The sequence below is a fragment of the Lonchura striata genome, chromosome 25 (assembly GCF_046129695.1).
Source record: "Lonchura striata isolate bLonStr1 chromosome 25, bLonStr1.mat, whole genome shotgun sequence".
In the NCBI taxonomy this organism is placed as follows: Eukaryota; Metazoa; Chordata; class Aves; order Passeriformes; family Estrildidae; genus Lonchura; species Lonchura striata.
Genome location: NC_134627.1, coordinates 7,721,028 through 7,737,846, shown reverse-complemented (window position 1 = coordinate 7,737,846; position 16,819 = coordinate 7,721,028). Strand labels below are relative to the sequence as shown.

Sequence of the window (16,819 nt, the reverse complement as noted above, 5' to 3'; positions counted from 1 at the left end):
GAATTCCTCCCTGAGGGGCTGGGATGGAATTCCCAGAGAAGCTGAGGCTGCCCCTGGATCCCTGGAAGTGTCCAGGGCCAGGTTGGAGCAGCCTGGGACAGTGGGAAGTGTCCCTGGATGGAATTTAAAGCTCCTTCCCTCCAAACCTGGGGTTCTGTGGGGTTCCCCGGAATGGAAAGGGGATTTTGGGGTGGAATGTGGCTTTTTTTGGGAGCATGGCCTTTCCTTCCAGCCACTCGACCCCTCCAGTGCTGGATTTCCTCTCCAGCGCCTTCCCTGGGGGTATCCCAGCTGGGCCCCACCTCGCCGTGAGCCTCTCCGAGCGCACTCCGTAGAGAATTCCGTTTATTTTCCTGTATTTACACAAAATTACACAGCCAGGACCTTCAGGCTCACAGCCCCAGACCCCTCCCCACAGTCCAAATCCAGGGCTGGGCAGGGGCAGCAGGATGGATCCATGGAGGGATGGGATCCATGGAGGGATGGGATCCATGGATGGATGGATGGATGGATGGATGGAATCCATGGATGGATGGATGGATGGAATCCATGGATGGATGGATGGATGGAGGATGGATGGATGGAATCTATGGATGGATGGAGGATGGAATCCATGGATGGATGGATTGAATCCATGGAGGGATGGATGGAGGATGGATGGATGGATGGAATTCATGGAGGGACAGAAGGAATCCATGGAGGGATGGGATGGAATCCATAGAGAGATGGAGGGATGGATAGAAGGAATCCATGGATGGATGGATGGAATCCAGGGATAGAGGGATCCATGGAGGGATGGATGGAATCCATGGATGGATAGATGGATGGAGGGAAGGAAGGACAGAGGGATGGATCCAGGATGAGTGGAGGGATGGATGGATGATGGATGGATGGAATCCATGGAGGGATGGATGGAATCCAGGGATGGAATCCATGGAGGGATGGGTGATGGATGGATGGATGGAATCCATGGATGGATGGATTGAATCCATGGAGGATGGATGGATGATGGAATCCATGGAGGGATGAATGGAGGATGGATGGAGGGATTGATGGATGGAGGGATGGATCCGTGGATGGATGGATGGATGGATGGATGGATGGATGGATGGATGGAATCCATGGATGGAGGGAAGGAAGGACAGAGGGATGGATCCATGGATGAGTGGAGGGATGGATGGGTGATGGATGGATGATGGAATCCATGGAGGGATGGGTGATGGATGGATGGAATCCATGGATGGATGGATTGAATCCATGGAGGGATGGATGGGTGATGGATGGATGATGGAATCCATGGATGGATGGGTGATGGATGGATGGAATCCATGGATTCATGGATGGAGCCACTGGTGCTGGGATCCACTCACACCCCACCCCCATCCCGGGCTCTGCCGTGCCCGGGGCAGGTCCGGGAGGGATCCGTGCTCTCCTCCTCCCACGGACACACCTCCGAGCTGTTCCTCATGTCCAAACTGGGCTTGGCCAGTCCTGCTGGAGCCTCTCCAGCTTCCCAAGGACAAACCTCAGCCAGGCCAGCGCCAGGGCCGGGGCTGCTGCCCACCCCTGGGCGCTGGGCGCCGGGCAGGAGTCGGCACAGGGGTTTGTGCTCGTGGGATCCCCCCCTGGATTTTTCCAGAGGTGTTGGAGACCCGGCGCTGGCACCTGGCTGTCCCATCCCTGCAGAGGAAGCTTTTTGGGCTGCCTGTGCCTGCACATCTGGCTGGGACATTTCCTCCTCCAACCCAACGGGCGCCGCTGCTTCCCAGGGGCAGATTGCAGATTTCCTGCTCTCCGTGCTGTGGGATTTGTGGGATGGCTCCTTCCCCACGGCAGATTTCGGGGACAGCTCCTCCCTGTCCAGGCTCTCCCATGGACAGATGGACTCCCGGTCTCTGCTCCCCTTCTCCTCAGCTTTGGAGGCTTCTGGTGGGAGTTTCTCCTTTCCTGGGGCTGTTCCTTTCTCCAGCTGAGGCTCAGCCACCTCCCAGGGACAGATTTCAGCTTTGTCACTGGATTTAGAGCCCTGAGACTCCCAGGGACAGATGGATTCCCTCTCACTGCTCCCCTTCTCAAGAGCTTTGGTTGTGTCTTTTCCCAGGATTTTCTCATTTCCTGGGGCTGTTCCTTTCTCCAGCTCAGGCTCAGCCACCTCCCAGGGACAGATTTCAGCTTTGTCACTGGATTTAGAGCCCTGAGACTCCCAGGGACAGATGGATTCCCTCTCTCTGCTCCCCTTCTCGAGAGCTTTGGTTGTGTCTTTTCCCAGGATTTTCTCCTTTCCTGGGGCTGTTCCTTTCTCCAGCTCAGGCTCAGCCACCTCCCAGGGACAGATTTCGGCTTTGTCACTGGATTCGAGTTCCCAGGGACAGATCTTTTCCTTGTCTGAGCTCTGGGATGTCCCTGAAGGAGCTTTGGGCAGTGCTGAGCTCCCAGTTTGGGGTTTGACCAGGGGCTGCTCTGTGTCTGGGCTCTCCCAAGGACAGACGGACACTCGGTCTCTGCTCCCCTTCTCCAGAATTTCAGACAATTCTCTTGATGGGAGTTTCTCCTTTCCTGGGGCTGTTCCTTTCTCCAGCTGAGGTGCAGCCACCTCCCAGGGACAGATTTCAGCTTTGTCACTGGATTTAGAGCCCTGAGACTCCCAGGGACAGATCTCTGCCTTCTCCGAGCTCTGGGATTTCCCTGGAGCTCCTTTGGTCAGTGCTGAGCTCCCAGTTTGGGATTTGGCCAGGGTCAGCTCCGTGTCTGGGCTCTCCCAAGGACAGACGGATTCCCTCTCTCTGCTCCCCTTCTCTGCTTTTCCCAGGAGTTTCTCCTTTCCTGGGGCTGTTCCTTTCTCCAGCTCAGGCTCAGCCACCTCCCAGGGACAGATTTCAGCTTTGCTGCTGCATTCAACATCCTGAGTATCCCAGGGACAGATCTCTGCCTTCTCCGAGCTCTGGGGTCTCCCTGAAGGAGCTTTGGGCAGTGCTGAGCTCCCAGTTTGGGATTTGACCAGGGGTTGCTCCGTGTCTGGGCTCTCCCAAGGACAGATTTCAGCTTTGCTGCTGGATTCGAGTTCCCAGGGACAGATCTCTGCCTTCTCCGAGCTCTGGGATGTCCCTGGAGCTCCTTTGGGCAGTGCTGAGCTCCCAGTTTGGGATTTGGCCGGGGTCAGCTCCCTGTCCTGGCTCTCCCAAGGACAGACGGACGCTCGGTCTCTGCTGCCCAGGGATCTCTCCGGGCTGCCCAGCGCTGCCTGGCGCGTGATGCGCTTGTCCCCCTTGGTGCCCCCAGCAGGGACCTGCTTTGCCTTTGGCTGCTGGCAGGGAGGTTCAGCCACTTCCCAGGGACAGATCTCGGCTTTGCTGCTGGATTCGACCTCCCAAGGACAGATCTCTGCCTTCTCTGAGCTCTGGGATGTCCCTGAAGGAGCTTTGGGCAGTGCTGAGCTCCCAGTTTGGGATTTGGCCGGGGTCAGCTCCCTGTCCTGGTTCTCCCAGGGGCAGATGGATTCCCTCTCTCTGCTGCCCTTCTCCAGAGCTTTGGTTGTGTCTTTTCCTGGGAGTTTCTCCTTTCCTGGGGCTGTTCCTTTCTCCAGTTGAGGTTCAGCCACTTCCCAGGGACAGATTTCAGCTTTGTCACTGGATTTAGAGCCCTGAGACTCCCAGGGACAGATGGATTCCCTCTCTCTGCTCCCATTCTCCAGAGCTTTGGTTATGTCTTTTCCCGGGAGTTTCTCCTTTCCTGGGGCTGTTCCTTTCTCCAGTTGAGGTGCAGCCGCCTCCCAGGGACAGATTTCAGCTTTGTCACTGGATTTAAGGTCCTGACTCTCCCAGGGACAGATCTCTGCCTTCTCCGAGCTCTGGGATCTCCCTGGAGGAGATTTGGGCAGGGATTTGGCTGGGTGCTGCTTTCCTTTTTCCGGTGCTCTGGCTCCCACTTTTTCTTCCCCTTTGGAAGTGCCACGCGTGTCCTCCCTCGATCTCTCCTTCCCCGACGGAGCTGCAGCCTCTTCCCAGGGGCAGATCTCCGTTTTTGGGCGCGGCTCACCCTCCACCTCCCAGGGACAGATGCTGGCCTTTTTAATCTCCTCAGCCCGCTGGGATGAGGCTCTGGGCAGAGCTGGGGGTTTCCCCATCCCAGGCTGCTCCACACCTCCAGATTTGGGGGATCCCTGCTCTGGCAGAGCCCCTTCTGTGTCCCAGGGGCAAATTTCTGCTCGGACACTCCCTCCCTGTTCCCGGCTCTCCCACGGGCACACCTCAACCCTCCTGCCCTCCGCTTCCTCCGGGGCCAATTTGGGCAGCTCTGGTGGCTTTTCCATGCCCGGAGCGCGCTGAGAATCCGCCTCACTGCCGCCCATCCCCGGGCAGATTCCTGCTTCGGGGCTGGAATCTCCCCGCGTTCCTGGGGGCTGCGCTCTCCCAGCCCCGCTCCGGCTCCTTCCAGGGACCCGCTCGGAGTCGGGCCGGCTGCTCGGCTCTCCCAGCGCCTTGTCCGGGCTCTCTGCCTCCTCCCGGGGAGCGATCGCCTGCTGGCGCAGCAGGGCTCCCCTTCCTGCCGGGGCTCCGAGCGAGCCGGGCGGACCGAGCCCAGCCCGCGGCTTCGGCCCCGCCGCGCCCCGCACGCTGCTCGGGGCGAGCTTCGCAGGCGGCTGCTCCTCCTCCGGCTGGTCCCGGGGCTGGAAGGACCCGCTGGTCCCCTCGAGCTCGTCAAGTGTCCCTTCCTCCGCTGTGACCCCAGGAATGCCCTCCCCCAGATCCGGAGCCTCGTCCCTTTCCTGCGCCCGTGCCACCTCCGGGGGACGTTCAGCTCCTTGGTGGCCCGAGCTGGGTGGCTCCAGACGCCCACCAGTGCCCGCCTTCCCCCGGGCAGCGCTGGGCTCCTCTGCCGCTGTGTCCCCATCGCCTGTCCCCGCGGCCAGCCTGGCCCCCTGTCCTCCTGTCCCGCTGTCCCCCCAGCCCGCCGCTTCCCCGGGGGTGGCGGCGTTGTTGTTGTGCTGCAGGGCGGGGGTCTCCGGGCTCTGCCCGCTCCCCTCGGGGGTTTTGGCAGCGGGGTTTGGGCTGAGCCCCCCGAGGGACACGGCCGAGGCCTCTGCCAGGCCGGGCTTCTCCCTCCTGCTGCTGCTCCCCCTCTTCCTGAGGCTCCCCTCGCTTTTCCCTTTCAGGATGCTCTTCCCCCTGGAGCGGTTGAGGGCTTTGATGGCGAGTCCCAGGCTGCGGAAACTTTTCGCGGGGGGCGGCTTGGGCCCGGGGCTGGTGGCCGCTGTGTCACCGGGGCTCCCGGACTCTGCTGCCTCGGCCGCTTTTTGCTTCCTACTCAGAATCTCGTCCTGGACCAGCTCCCAGGGACAGACGTGTGCTGACCTCGGGGTCAGCATCCTGCCCTTCCCCGCCGGGGGGGACCCGCGCTCCGGGTCGTGCCCTGCCGTCCCCTCCGCCTGTCCCGCCGGTCCCGGGGGCCCCGGCGCTGGCTCCGGGCTGTCCCCGAGCGTCCCGGAGCGCTGCAGGCTCTGGTAGCGGACGGGGGGCGGAGGTGGCGTTTTCTTCACGGTCACCCGCACCTTCCTGGCCGGGCGGGCGCTGTCCACGCTGACGCTTTTTTTGACGGGCACGTAGGTGACACGTTCGTGTCCCTCGGCATCTCCCGGCGGCGCCGCGTCCTCCTGCGAGCCCCGGGGGCTCTGGGGGGTGGCGGTGTCGCTGGGGACCCCCGGGGCCGGCGCGGAGAGGTGGCGGGCAGCCAGCAGCGCCACTTCCCTCGCCCCGGTGACAACGCTGTGCGACTTCTGCAAAGGCGGGGGGCGGCCCGGGGGTCGCTGCCAGTGCCCCGCCAGGTTTTGGGCGCTGGCCGATTTGCACAGGAGCGGGGCGGCGTCCAGCGAGTCGCTGTCCGATTGCTCCACGTCCCTCACGGCCGCCGGCGGAGGCTCCTCGGGCGGGCTGCGGGTGGGCGACCCTCGGCGGGGCTCCCGCGGGGGTCCCTCGGAGCTGCGGGACTTGCGCAGGGCTGAGGAGCGGCGCCGGGAGCTTTCGTCCCGCATCCTCAGGCCGGTCCCGGAGGCATCGGCGAGCCGCTTGGCCGAGGAGCTGCGGCGGGACAGGGTCCCCGGCCGGTCCCCGGCGCAGCTCTCGGCCAGCCCGGCATCGCTGCGGCGCAGGATGGAGCGGGCGAGGCTGCGGCGGGAGCTGCGCTTCTTGGCCAGGTGCGGGTTGTTGGTGGCCATCCTCCACGTCTTGTGCACCTCCAGCTGTCGGTAGAGCTTCTTCAGCTCCTCCTGCGCCGCGGGCGGTGGTGGTGGGGGGGAACGCGGCAGAGAAAAGGGAGAGAGGAGAGCGCCTACAGCGGAGGCTGCGGCCGGGACCGCCCCGCCGAGCCCCGCGTTGTCCCCGTGTCCCCAGAGCCGCCCGCGCTGCCCAGGGGACGCAGCGGGTTTGCCCACCCGGGTGGGGTCACCCTACACCCCCTCGTCCCCTCCCTCTGCTTTGCATCAGGAAAAGATTGCGAAAGGCACCTCTTACTCTGCACAGCTAGCGTCAAAAGAAGGTCCTGAGTGTGCCACCCACCCGAATGTCATCGGGGTCGAGACTGCGCTCGCTCCAGGCGGACGCGATGCTGCTGTTCATGCAGGAGCCCGAGCGCCGCATGTCCAGCTCGTCCTCGTACACCTCGGCCGTGATCTCCTCCCGCAGCGGCGAGCCCGTGTGCAGGAACTGCGCGGGGACACGGGGAGTCACGCCGGGGGTCCCCTCCCAGCTCCCCGAATCTCCGGGATGAGTGTGAGCGATGGAATCGTGGAATTGTGGAGGCTGGAAAAACTCTCCGGGGTCGGCGAGTCCAGCTGCTCCCCCAGTGCTGACACAGCCACATCCACAGGTTCTCGAGCACTTCCAGGGGTGGGGACTCCGCTTGTTCCAACCCCTGATCACTCTCTCCATGAGAAATTTCCCCAATATTCAACCCAAACCTTCCCTGGCAAACCCTGAGGCTGTTCCCTCTGCTCCTATCCCCATTCCCTGGCAGCAAAGCCTGACCCTCCCCAGGTCCTGTCAGGGACTTGTGGAGAGCCAGAAGGTCCCTCTTAGCTTCCTCTTCTCCCCCCAGCTCCCTGATCATCTCCTGGTGCTCCAGCGCCTTCCCCAGCTCCGTTCCTCCCCTGGAATACCTTGGGAATGAAGAGCAGGGCCAGGGTCATGGTGGTGGTGCCGTGGGTGTGAGCGAAGAAGAGCAGCAGAGTCCAGTCCGGGTGCAGTGAGGGGACGATCAGGAACCTGGCAGGGACCAGGGGGGCAGTGCCAGCTCCCACCACAGCCCCTCCCCACCTCCAGACTCCACAATCCCCTCTGGGCTGCTTGGCCACCCAAATCCTTCCCACTCTGAGGATCCTGAGCACCAAAACCCCTTTATCTGCAGATCCTGAGCACCCAAATCCTCTTTTCTCCAAAGATCCAGAGCACCAAAACCCCCTTTTCTCCGAAGATCCAGAGCACCCAAATCCCCTTTGCTCTGGAGATCCAGTGCACCCAAATCCCCTTTGCTCTGCAGATCCTGAGCACCCAAACCTGCTTTTCTCTGAAGATCCAGAGCACCAAAACCCTTCCCACTGTGGGGGTCCCGAGCACCCAAATCCTGTTTCCTCTGGAGATCCTGATCACTCAAACCCCCTTTCCTCTGGAGATCCAGAGCACCCAAACCTGCTTTTCTCTGGAGATCCAGAGCACCCAAACCTGCTTTTCTCTGAAAATCCAGAGCATCCCAAACTCTTCCCATGCTGAGGATCCTGATCACCCAAACCCCCTTTTCTCTGCAGATCCTGAGCACCCAAACCCTTCCCACTGTGGGGGTCCCAAGCACCCAAACCTGCTTTCCTCTGGAGATCCAGAGCACCCAAATCCCCTTTTCTCTGCAGATCCTGAGCACCCAAACCCTTCCCATACTGAGGATCCCGAGCACCCAAACCCCCTTTTCTCTGAAGATCCAGAGCACCCAAACCTGCTTTTCTCTGCAGATCCAGAGCACTCAAATCCCCTTTTCTCTGAAGATCCAGAGCACCCAAACCTGCTTTTCTCTGCAGATCCAGAGCACCCAAATCCCCTTTTCTCTGAAGATCCAGAGCACCCAAACCTGCTTTTCTCTGAAGATCCAGAGCATCCCAAACTCTTCCCATACTGAGGATCCTGATCACCCAAACCCCCTTTTCTCTGAAGATCCTGAGCACCCAAACCCTTCCCACTGTGGGGATCCTAAGCACCCAAACCCCCTTTTCTCTGGAGATCCTGAGCACCCAAACCTTTCCCACTCTGAGGATCCTGAGCACCCAAACCCCCTTTTCTCTGGAGATCCTGAGCACCCAAACCCCCTTTCCCCTGCAGATCCAGAGCACCCAAACCTTTCCCACTCTGACGATCCTGAGCACCCAAATCCCATTTCCTCTGGAGATCCTGAGCACCCAAACCCCCTTTCCCCTGCAGATCCAGAGCACCCAAACCCCACCTTGGAAGCCTCCTGAGCATCCCCGGGGGTGGCAGCCGTGGCTCGTGGCCCTACCTGAGCGCGTGGAAGGCGGCAGAGAGCACGAGCTCGTTGTGCAGGGCGATGCCCAGGTAGCGGGGCTCGTGGAAGGCCGAGGGCACGGCGCGCGTGGCGTGGCACAGGAAGCTGCCCCACAGCAGGAACAGCACCTCGGCTGTGGGGCACAGCAGGACCCGCCCTGAGCGGCCGCACCCCCCGCCCCCGGGCAGCTTTTTGGGGTGCTGCCCACCACCCTCACCCCGGAACGTGTTAGAGCCGGGTTTGGAGCATCCCACAGCGTGGCATTGCCGAAGTTTGGGACTCGACACCAGGGGATGCTCAGAGGGGAGGGTGGGAAGCAGCTGGGGGACCCCAACCCTCCTTGAAACCTTGAAACCTTTAATCCTCCTTCAGGTGGATTAAAGGGACAAGGGAATGAAAGGCCCAGATTGTGGGATGGGGTCCTGGGGCTGTGGGGATCCCAGATTTTGCAGCTTCCGTAAGGATTAAAGAGACAAGGGAATGAAAACCCCAAATTGTGAGATGGAGTCCTGGGGTTGTGGGGATCCCAGGTCCCTGTAGCCTCCAGGAGGATTAAACAGACAAAGGAATATGGGATGGAGTCCTGGGACCATAGGGACCCCCAGATCCTTTTAGCTTCCATAAGGATTAAACAGACAAGGGAATTTAAGCCCCACAATTATGGGGTGGGGTCCGTGGGGACCCCCAGATCCTTTTAGCTTCCATAAGGATTAAACAGACAAGGGAATTTAAGCCCCACAATTATGGGGTGGGGTCCGTGGGGACCCCCAGATCCTTTTAGCTTCCATGAGGATTAATCAGGCAAAGGAATGAAAACCCCACAATTATGGGATGGGGTCCATGGGGACTCCCAGATCCTTGCAGCTCCCAGGTGGATTAAACAGACAAGGGAATGAAAACCCCACAATTATGGGGTGGGGTCTGTGGGGACTCCCGGATCCTCACAACTTCCAGGAAGGTTCAATGAATAACATAACTAAAGCCCCACAATTATGGGGTGGGGTCCGTGGGCACCCCCAGATCCTCGCAGCCTCCAGGAAGGTTCATCATAAGACAAGGAGAGCCCCACAGTTCTGGGCTGGGGTCCGGGGGCCCTGGGGACCCCCAGGCCGCGCCGGGGGCCGGCCTCACCGATGACCATCATGTAGTCCCAGCAGTCGTGGCGGCAGAGGGAGAAGCGGAGGCCGCGGGCGGTCTGGGCGCGGGTGACCAGCGGGACGTTCCTGCGGGCGTCCTGCAGCGCGCCCGCGGTCCAGGCGGCCAGGAACCAGAGCACGGGCAGCAGGATGGGCGCCAGCAGCCGCAGCGCGCGCCCGCTCGGCGCGGAGGGAGCGCGCCGCGCCGCCCGCGCCAGGAACGCCCTCAGCACCCTGCCGGGGGGCGCGGGGTGAGACCCCCGCCCGTCCACTGGGACCCCCGCCCGGCCCAGTGACACCCAGCCCATCCCAGTGACACCCAGCCCATCCCAGTGAGACCCCAAACCCATCCCAGTGACACCCAGCCCATCCCAGTGAGACCCCCACCCATCCCAGTGACACCCCAAACCCATCCCAGTGACACCCAGCCCATCCCAGTGAGACCCCCACCCATCCCAGTGACACCCAGCCCATCCCAGTGAGACCCCAAACCCATCCCACTGGGACCCCAGCCCGGCCCAGTGACACCCAGCCCATCCCAGTGACACCCAGCCCATCCCACTGAGACCCCCACCCATCCCAGTGACACCCAGTGAGACCCCAAACCATCCCACTGGGACCCCAGCCCATCCCAGTGAGACCCCAAACCCATCCCACTGAAACCCCTCCCCATTCCAGTGAGACCCCAAACCCATCCCAGTGACACCCAGCCCATCCCAGTGAGACCCCAAACCATCCCACTGAGACCCCCACCCATCCCAGTGACACCCAGCCCATCCCAGTGACATCCAGCCCATCCCAGTGACATCCAGCCCATTCCAGTGAGACCCCAAACCCATCCCAGTGACACCCAGCCCATTCCAGTGACACCCAGCCCATCCCACTGAGACCCCCACCCATCCCAGTGACACCCAGCCCATCCCACTGAGACCCCCACCCATCCCAGTGACACCCAGCCCATCCCACTGAGACCCCAAACCCATCCCACTGGGACCCCCACCCATTCCAGTGACACCCCCACCCATCCCAGTGAGACCCCAAACCATCCCACTGGGACCCCAATCCATCCCAGTGAGACCCCAAACCCATCCCACTGAAACCCCTCCTCATTCCAGTGAGACCCCAAACCCATCCCAGTGGGACCCAAACCCATCCCATTTTGGGAGTCCCACGCTCTCCCCACTTTGGGGGTTCTAAGTACCCAAACTCTTCCCACTGTGGGGATCCTGAGCCCCAAACCCTTCCCATTTTGGGAGTCCCACGTTCTCCCCACTTTAGGGGTCCTAAGTACCCAAACCCTTCCCATTTTGGGGGTCCTGAGCCCCAAACCCTTCCTGCTGTGGGGATACTGAAACCCAAACCCTTCCCATTCTCCTGAGACCCAAACCCTTCCCATTTTGGTGGTCCTGAGCCCCAAACCCTTCCTGTTCTGGGGGTCCTGAGCCCCAAACCCTTCCCGCTGTGGGGGTCTCCAGCCCCCAGCCCCCCGTCCCAGCTACCTGTAGAGCTTGAGGGTGATGGTGCCGTAGACGATGGCGAAGCCGAGCATCCGCACCCAGCGCAGGACGATGCAGCGGAAGACGCTGGGCTGGAAGTACAGGATGAACACCTGGAGCAGCAGGAGAGAGGAATTTGGGCTGGGTCCCACCTGGCTTCCCTGTGCCACCCTCCCCCGTGACCCCGCAGCACCCGCTGCACTCCTGCGGGAGGGCGGAGGGGATTTGGGCAGGGATTAATTCCCGCAGCCAGCGGGAGAAAAGGGATTTGGTTTTCTGAGAAGGTTTATAGCACAGCCCCCAGGGACCGTGCCAGCAAAAATTAACAATGAGGTGGAGCCGTGCCCGAAAACCCCATCCTGGAGCTTGGGGACAGCTGGATACTCACAGGGAAGTAGAGGAGGAGGGACCCGAAGAGGATGGTCTCCAGCAGGACGATTCCTGATGTCCGGATCCTCTGCAGGGATCGAGGCGTGAGGGGACGGGGTGTGGGCAGGGGGGATCCCTGTCCCCGCAGGGTTTGGGGTGACAGTGGAGCAAGGGGGGCGCGGGGACGCCTTGCCTTGCTGCGTCGGAAGTGGTAGGACAGGAGCATGCTGAGGAACACGGCCAGCATGCAGCAGGCCTGGCACGACAGCACCGCTGCCCGCAGCACCCGGTCCTCCTGCACCAGGCAGGGCGAGTCGTCCTCGCAGGTGGCACAGCCCGGGGGGCACGGCCGGCACCCCAGCCGGGACCCCCCGTCTGCCCCTGCCACACCTGGGGACAGAGCCACGGCCAGGCGGGATCACTGGGGTGGGGTCAGCACGACCCGGGTGGGATCAGCACGACCCGGGTGGGATCAGCACATCCCAAGTGGAATCCCCACATCCCAGGTGGGATCAGCACATCCCGGGTGGAGTCAGCACATCCCAGGTGGGATCAGCACGACCCGGGTGGGATCAGCACATCCCGGGTGGGATCAGCATGACCCGGGTGGGATCAGCACGACCCGGGTGGGATCCCCACATCCCAGGTGGGATCAGCACGACCCGGGTGGGATCCCCACATCCCGAGTGGGATCCCCACATTCTGGGTGGAATTCCCACATCCTAGGTTCAATCCCCACATCCCAGCTGGAATCCCCACATCCCGGGTGGGATCCCCAATCCTGGCTGGAATCCCCACATCCCAGGTTCCATCCCCACATCCTGGGTGGGATCCCCACATCCCGGCTGGAATCCCCACATCCCGAGTGGAATCCCCACATCCTGGGTTCTATCCCCACATCCCGGGTGGGATCCCCACATCCCAGCTGGAATCCCCACATCCCGGGTTCCATCCCCACATCCCAGGTTCCATCCCCACATCCCGGGTGGGATCCCCAATCCTGGCTGGAATCCCCACATCCCAAGTGGGATCCCCACATCCTGGGTGGGATCCCCACATCCCGAGTGGGATCCCCACATCCTGGGTGGAATTCCCACATGTAGGTTCAATCCCCACATCCCGGGTTCCATCCCCACATCCCAGGTTCCATCCCCACATCCTGGGTTCCATCCCCACATCCCGAGTGGAATCCCCACATCCCAGGTGCCATCCCCACATCCCAGGGCCTGGTGGCACCCCCCACGTGTTCTGTGTCCCCAAACCCCCAGCCCTGTCCTCCCGTGCTGTATCCCTGTGCCACGGGGGACAGCGGGGACCCCGGCCCTGGTGTCTCTCACCTGCCCAGGCACCGCTGGCCGCTCCGCCGGCCCTGTAAAAACCCGGCTTGCACCTGCACAGGTACCTCCCGAGGACGAAGCCACGGCTCTCCTGGGGGACACACTGAAGGGGACATCCTGAGACACGTCCCCCACGCCCCCATGTCCCCTCTGTCCCCAAATCCCTCCCCCCGAGGGCTTCCAGCAGCCCCCACCTCACGGATACCTGACCCCACGCCGTCCTCCCCCCACAGCCGCGAGGAATCAGTGGTTAAACATTTCAGAATTAAAACCCCGAAGCTTGGCCCCCAAATCCCTCCCTAAAACCTAAATGGACACCTAATGCACCCTAATCCTGCCCAGCCGTGACGGCAGCCTCGGCCCGGGCCCCGCTCCCTAATCCCCCCTGGCCGCATCCCGCTCCGCTGGGCATTGTTGTTTCCTGGAGGGATGCCCGGGCCCCTGGAGGGCACCGCCGGTAGGAAACAGGAGCTGGCGACGCCTTGGAGCTCTGGATGGCACCCCAAAACTGGGGGGCTGCGGGGTTCGCCCCGCCCGGGGGTGCTGCTGGTTGTGCCAAGCCCCGAAACGCCCGGGCAGCGCTGTCCCGCCGGGGTGGGCACCGCTGGAGGGGCCGGGGTGATGCTGCCAGACCCCGTCCCCACCGTCCCCGCGGTGCCCGGGCAGGGAGGAGCAGCCGGGCTGGCGGTGGGGAGGGAAGATTTGCACAATAAACCTCTCGCCGCGGTGCGAGAGCAGCTGAGCGAAGCAGATGGATCGGCCGGGAGAGGATAAAGCTCAGGCCGGAGGGAGGGACGCGGCCCACGGGCGGCACGGCCGGGGCTACGGGGGTGGTTGTGGGTGCGGGGTGCCCCGGTCCTGGCAGGGGATGGAGTGCGGGCACCCCGGTCCTGGCAGGGGATTGAGTTTGGGGTGCCCCGGTCCTGGCAGGGGAGAGGATGGGATGTGGGTACCCTGGTCCTGGCAGGAAATGGAGTGCGGGGTGCCCAGGTCCTGGCAGGGGATGGGATGGAGTGCGGGCACCCCGGTCCTGGCAGGGGATGGAGTTTGGGGTGCCGCGGTCCTGGCAGGATATGGAGTGCGGGGTGCCCCGGTCCTGGCAGGATATGGAGTGCGGGTACCCCGGTCCTGGCAGGGAATAGAGTGCGGGGTACCCCGGTCCTGGCAGGGGATGGAGTGTGGGGTACCCCGGTCCTGGCAGGGGATGGAGTGTGGGGTACCCTGGTCCTGGCAGGGGATGGAGTGCGGGGTGCCCAGGTCCTGGAAGGGGAGAGGATGGGATGTGGGTACCCCGGTCCTGGCAGGGAATGGAGTGTGGGTACCCCGGTCCTGGCAGGGGATGGAGTTTGGGGTACCCCGGTCCTGGCAGGGGATGGAGTTTGGGGTGCCCTGGTCCTGGCAGGGGATGGAGTGCGGGGTGCCCCGGTCCTGGCAGGGGATGGAGTTTGGGGTACCCCGGTCCTGGCAGGGGAGAGGATGGGATGTGGGTACCCTGGTCCTGGCAGGGAATGGAGTTTGGGGTACCCCGGTCCTGGCAGGGGATGGAGTGTGGGGTACCCTGGTCCTGGCAGGGGATGTGGTGCAGGGTGCCCAGGTCCTGGCAGGGAATGGGATGCGGTGCGGGGTGCCCAGGTCCTGGCAGGGGATGGAGTTTGGGGTACCCCGGTCCTGGCAGGGGAGGGGATGCGGTGCGGGGTGCCCAGGTCCTGGCAGGGGAGGGGATGCGGTGCGGGGTGCCCAGGTCCTGGCAGGGGAGGGGATGCGGTGCGGGGTGCCCAGGTCCTGGCAGGGGAGGGGATGCGGTGCGGGGTGCCAGGGCCGGTACCTGGGTGCTGTTGAGGTCACAGCGGTGCGTGTCCGAGAACCAGCCCGGCCCGCTGGAGCACTGGTCGATGGCCACGTCCCGCAGCTCCACGTCCACCCGCACGACCCCCCTGTGACCAGGGACGGGGTCAGCCCGGGGGGTGGCGTGGGGCGACCCCGTGCCCACCCACCCACCCCGTGCCACCCACCCGGAGTGGCCGAGCCCCGGTGGGGCTGGGGCTCGGAGCAGGGGGACGGTGACCGCGGGCAGCGATGGCCCCAGACCCCCGGACAGGGCTGTTGTCCCTCGGGGGCTGGAGCTGGGCCAGGGGCAGAGGCAGCAGCTCCTGGGTGTGAATTCTGCCCCTCCAGAGGGATTTTAATGCAAAAGATGGGGAAATTGGGGCCGCTCTTGCCCGGGTTCTCCAAAGGGGACGCGGATTTCCCCTTGGAAATGGGGCCGTGTCCCGGCTCTGGGACTGATCCCAGCTGACCCTTCCCTCCCCACCGCCTCCCTCTGCGGCTCCCCGCGCAGTGGGGTGCAGCAGGCACCCCCCAATCGCGGGGTCACCCGCCCCCAACGCAGCAGCGACAAGGGGCTGGCAGCGCAAGGTGGGGCAGCACAGGGGACACCGGGAGGGGACCGAGGGTCACCTGCGTGCTTGGGGATGTGTAAAAACACCCGCCGGCACCCGCAGAGGGACACGGGGTGGGTGACACATCCAGCCGCACCCCCAGCACACACACGGGGACACCCCCCACCCCTTTTTACACCCACCCCCAAACCCCTCCGGGGCTCCACTCACTTGAACTCGGGGCTGAGGTCGGGCTTGAGCCCGTAGAAGGCGGAGGAGAGCGTGACGGCCCAGGTGGGCACGAAGCGACCCTCGCGGCACTCCAGGAAGGGCGGCGACCACCGCACGTGGCCCGGGTCGCCCAGGTAGCTGTCCCCCCGCTGCCACTTGGGGGTCTCCAGGCTGCGCAGGTCGTTGCTGAGCAGCCGCTTGCGGAGCGCCGGGAGCCGCTGCGACTTGAGGCCGTTGAACCACTCGCTGTCCCAGCTGAGGTTGCCCAGGTCGGGAGCGGCGTTGGACACGTCCTGCAGCAGGATCTGCCCGTCGCCCTTGGTGGCCTGCAGCATCAGCCGCGGCTTGGGGGCCAGCGGGTGCGCGTCGAGGGCCAGCACCGCCCTGCGCACCCACGGGTGCCCCTCGGCCAGGCTGCGGACCAGCGCCTGGTACCACTCCACGTCCTCGGCCACGCTGGCCTCGCGGATGTCGTTGGTCTGGAAGAGCATGTTGAGGAAGTTGGCGGCGTGGGCCAGCGCCTCGGGGGCGGCTCGCAGGGCTGCCCGCAGCCCCGGGGGTGGCCCGGACCCGGGGGCACCGGCCGCGACAGCCCCGCTGCTGCAGTTGGCCCGGGCCAGGCGCTCGGCATCGCCCGTGCGCAGGAACGCCAGCGCCGCCGCCGAGCCCTCGCTGTCCCCCGGAGCTCCCGGCTCCGCCGTGGGCGCCCACGAGGGTGAGGGGGCCGGCGACCACCCCTCCGGCCGCGGGGGTCTCCCCTGCGGGCGCTGCCCCGCCGCCAGCACGGCGACCTGCAGCAGCGCCGCGCCGAAGCCCCAGAGCGGCGCCCACCGGCACGGCCCCATGGCTGGGGGGGCTCAGCGGAGCCCCCCGGTCCCCGGCGGCTCCCGCGGCCGGCCCGGGGGGCGCATGGCGGGCAGGGACCCCGAGCTGCCCGGAGCCGGCCCCGCGCTCTGCCGCCCGTTCTTCTCCGCCGGCGATGCCGGAGCAGACGTCAGCGGCTCCAAACCGCGCTCAGCGGCTGGCGCTGCCCGGAGCTCCCCCCGCCGTGCCCGCCCCCGCGCTCCCGTTCGGGCGGCAGCGCTGCCCGGAGCCCCCCGGTGTGAGCCCCGAGGGGACCCCGCGGCCCGGCCCCGATGCAAGCGCATCCCGATGGGAAGCCATGGCAACGGCAACCGGAATGTTCCCTGCCCGCGTCCCCCTCCCCGCGGCGGCCGGGGGGAGCGGGGTCCCGCGGGGTCGCGGCCGCTGCCCCCCACCCGCAGGCCGTGGCGTGGGAGTGGGGGGTGGCCCAACCCACGCGGGGTGTCCCTGTGGGGCTGGGGGTGCTGGGT

The 16,819-nt window shown here is 64.3% G+C and overlaps 1 protein-coding gene across 1 annotated transcript; it reads right to left on the bottom strand.

Annotated features, from left to right (window-relative positions):
• Window positions 1–331: 331 nt before the first annotated feature.
• GPR179 (G protein-coupled receptor 179) lies at window positions 332–16,210 on the bottom strand. Its single transcript, XM_077788388.1, has 11 exons — window positions 15,486–16,210; window positions 14,702–14,810; window positions 12,877–12,979; window positions 11,733–11,929; window positions 11,559–11,627; window positions 11,174–11,283; window positions 9,670–9,908; window positions 8,533–8,671; window positions 7,151–7,256; window positions 6,552–6,698; window positions 332–6,262 (listed from the first exon to the last, which is right to left on the bottom strand). Exons 1-11 carry the CDS (start codon window positions 15,974–15,976, stop codon window positions 1,367–1,369), a joined length of 6,606 nt encoding a protein of 2,201 aa, XP_077644514.1. The 5' UTR covers window positions 15,977–16,210; the 3' UTR covers window positions 332–1,366.
• Between the last annotated feature and the right edge of the window lie 609 nt (window positions 16,211–16,819).

Excerpts from the sequence above, each read along its gene's own strand:
- GPR179 (XM_077788388.1), bottom strand. The coding sequence starts at position 15,976 with ATGCTCTTCCAGACCAACGACATCCGCGAGGCCAGCGTGGCCGAGGAC. Across the intron at positions 11,930-12,876 it reads GGCCAGCGGTGCCTGGGCAG|GTGTGGCAGGGGCAGACGGG; the intron begins GTGAGAGACACC and ends CTCTGTCCCCAG. Across the intron at positions 7,257-8,532 it reads GCCGCCTTCCACGCGCTCAG|GTTCCTGATCGTCCCCTCAC; the intron begins GTAGGGCCACGA and ends GGTCCCTGCCAG.